General features: G+C 65.3%; 1 protein-coding gene across 1 annotated transcript; it reads left to right on the top strand.

The window, feature by feature from the left end:
- Nucleotides 1-531, top strand: AURANDRAFT_35704 (hypothetical protein; the record flags this gene model as incomplete). The annotated part of the gene is made up of 1 exon (XM_009045216.1): nucleotides 1-531. A coding segment is annotated over one exon (531 nt), but the record flags the coding sequence as incomplete, so codon positions are not given.
- Nucleotides 532-1,182: the final 651 nt, after the last annotated feature.

Below are 1,182 nucleotides of genomic sequence, written 5' to 3'. Positions count from 1 at the left end.
TCGTGCACGCTGCTCCTCAAGGGCCCAAACAAGCACACGATCGAGCAGATCAAGGACGCGGTGCGCGACGGTCTGCGCGCCGTCGCGGGCGTCATCGAGGACGGCTGCGTCGTGCCCGGCGGCGGCGCCTTCGAGGTCGCGGCGCAGATGGAATTGTGCGACAACTTCACGAAGACCGAGGCGGCCCAGGGCAAGAAGAAGTTCGGCATCATGGCCTTCGCGGATTCGCTGCTGATCGTGCCGAAAATCCTCGCGGAGAACGCGGGCCACGACGTCCAGGAGTCCATCGTCAACATGCAGGACGCGCGGACGAAGCTCGGCGGCGAGCTCGTCGGTCTGGACCTCGAGACGGGCAAGGCGACGGACACGGCGAGCCACGGCATCTGGGACAACTACCGCGTCAAGAAGCAGTACCTGCACCTGTCCACGGTCCTCGCGACGCAGCTTCTGCTCGTCGACGAGGTCATGAAGGCCGGCCGCCAGATGGGCAAGGGCCCGGCGGCCGCGCCGGGCGACGAGTACGAGGGCTGAACCCGCCCCGCCGTTGGCGCGCCGCGCCCTATGCTCCCTTTCGCGCAGAGACCCCACCATCTTCCTAACATCCCTCGGGGGTCCACCATCTGGCTCGATTTGAAATCGACCCCCCCAGGCGCGTCAGTTCCGGGCCCCGCGGCTCCTGGGACGCACCCCACCGGTAGGGCGCGACCCCCGGGGGTCTGAGGAGTCGCTCCGTGCGTTTGTCCCGTTTTTTTGCTTCGTGTCCCGTACTCGTCCTGCCGCTCTACGGTCGAACCATCGTTTATCCCCGGCAGGACGTCGAGTATCTGGATTAGTTAGGCGCTCGAAGCTGCTATGGCAGCTGATGGAATCTCCACCTTAGAGGGCCCCGTGCTCCTCGAATATGCAGCGACGTGCAACGATCCCAGCGGCTTTGAGGTCCGCAAACATGTGGGTGAGGCACATGAAAAGACGCGACATCCGGACGATTGCGAGGTGGCGCAAACGGGCAGCCTCAGGGGGTGGAATGGGGCGCGGCAGCTTCCCCCGACCCGAATTTCGGTCGCCTTCGAGTCACAGAGCGTCGGGAATCGTTCGTCATGAGGGCGATCAGATGCCCTCGCGGCAGCCCTTCGGCTCGAGCCGATTTATCGAGATCACCTCACCGGCTCCGGGAGGCGCGCG

Source organism: Aureococcus anophagefferens (assembly GCF_000186865.1).
Source record: "Aureococcus anophagefferens unplaced genomic scaffold AURANscaffold_1815, whole genome shotgun sequence".
NCBI lineage: Eukaryota > Pelagophyceae > Pelagomonadales > Pelagomonadaceae > Aureococcus > Aureococcus anophagefferens.
This window is presented reverse-complemented; position numbering and strand designations above follow the sequence as displayed.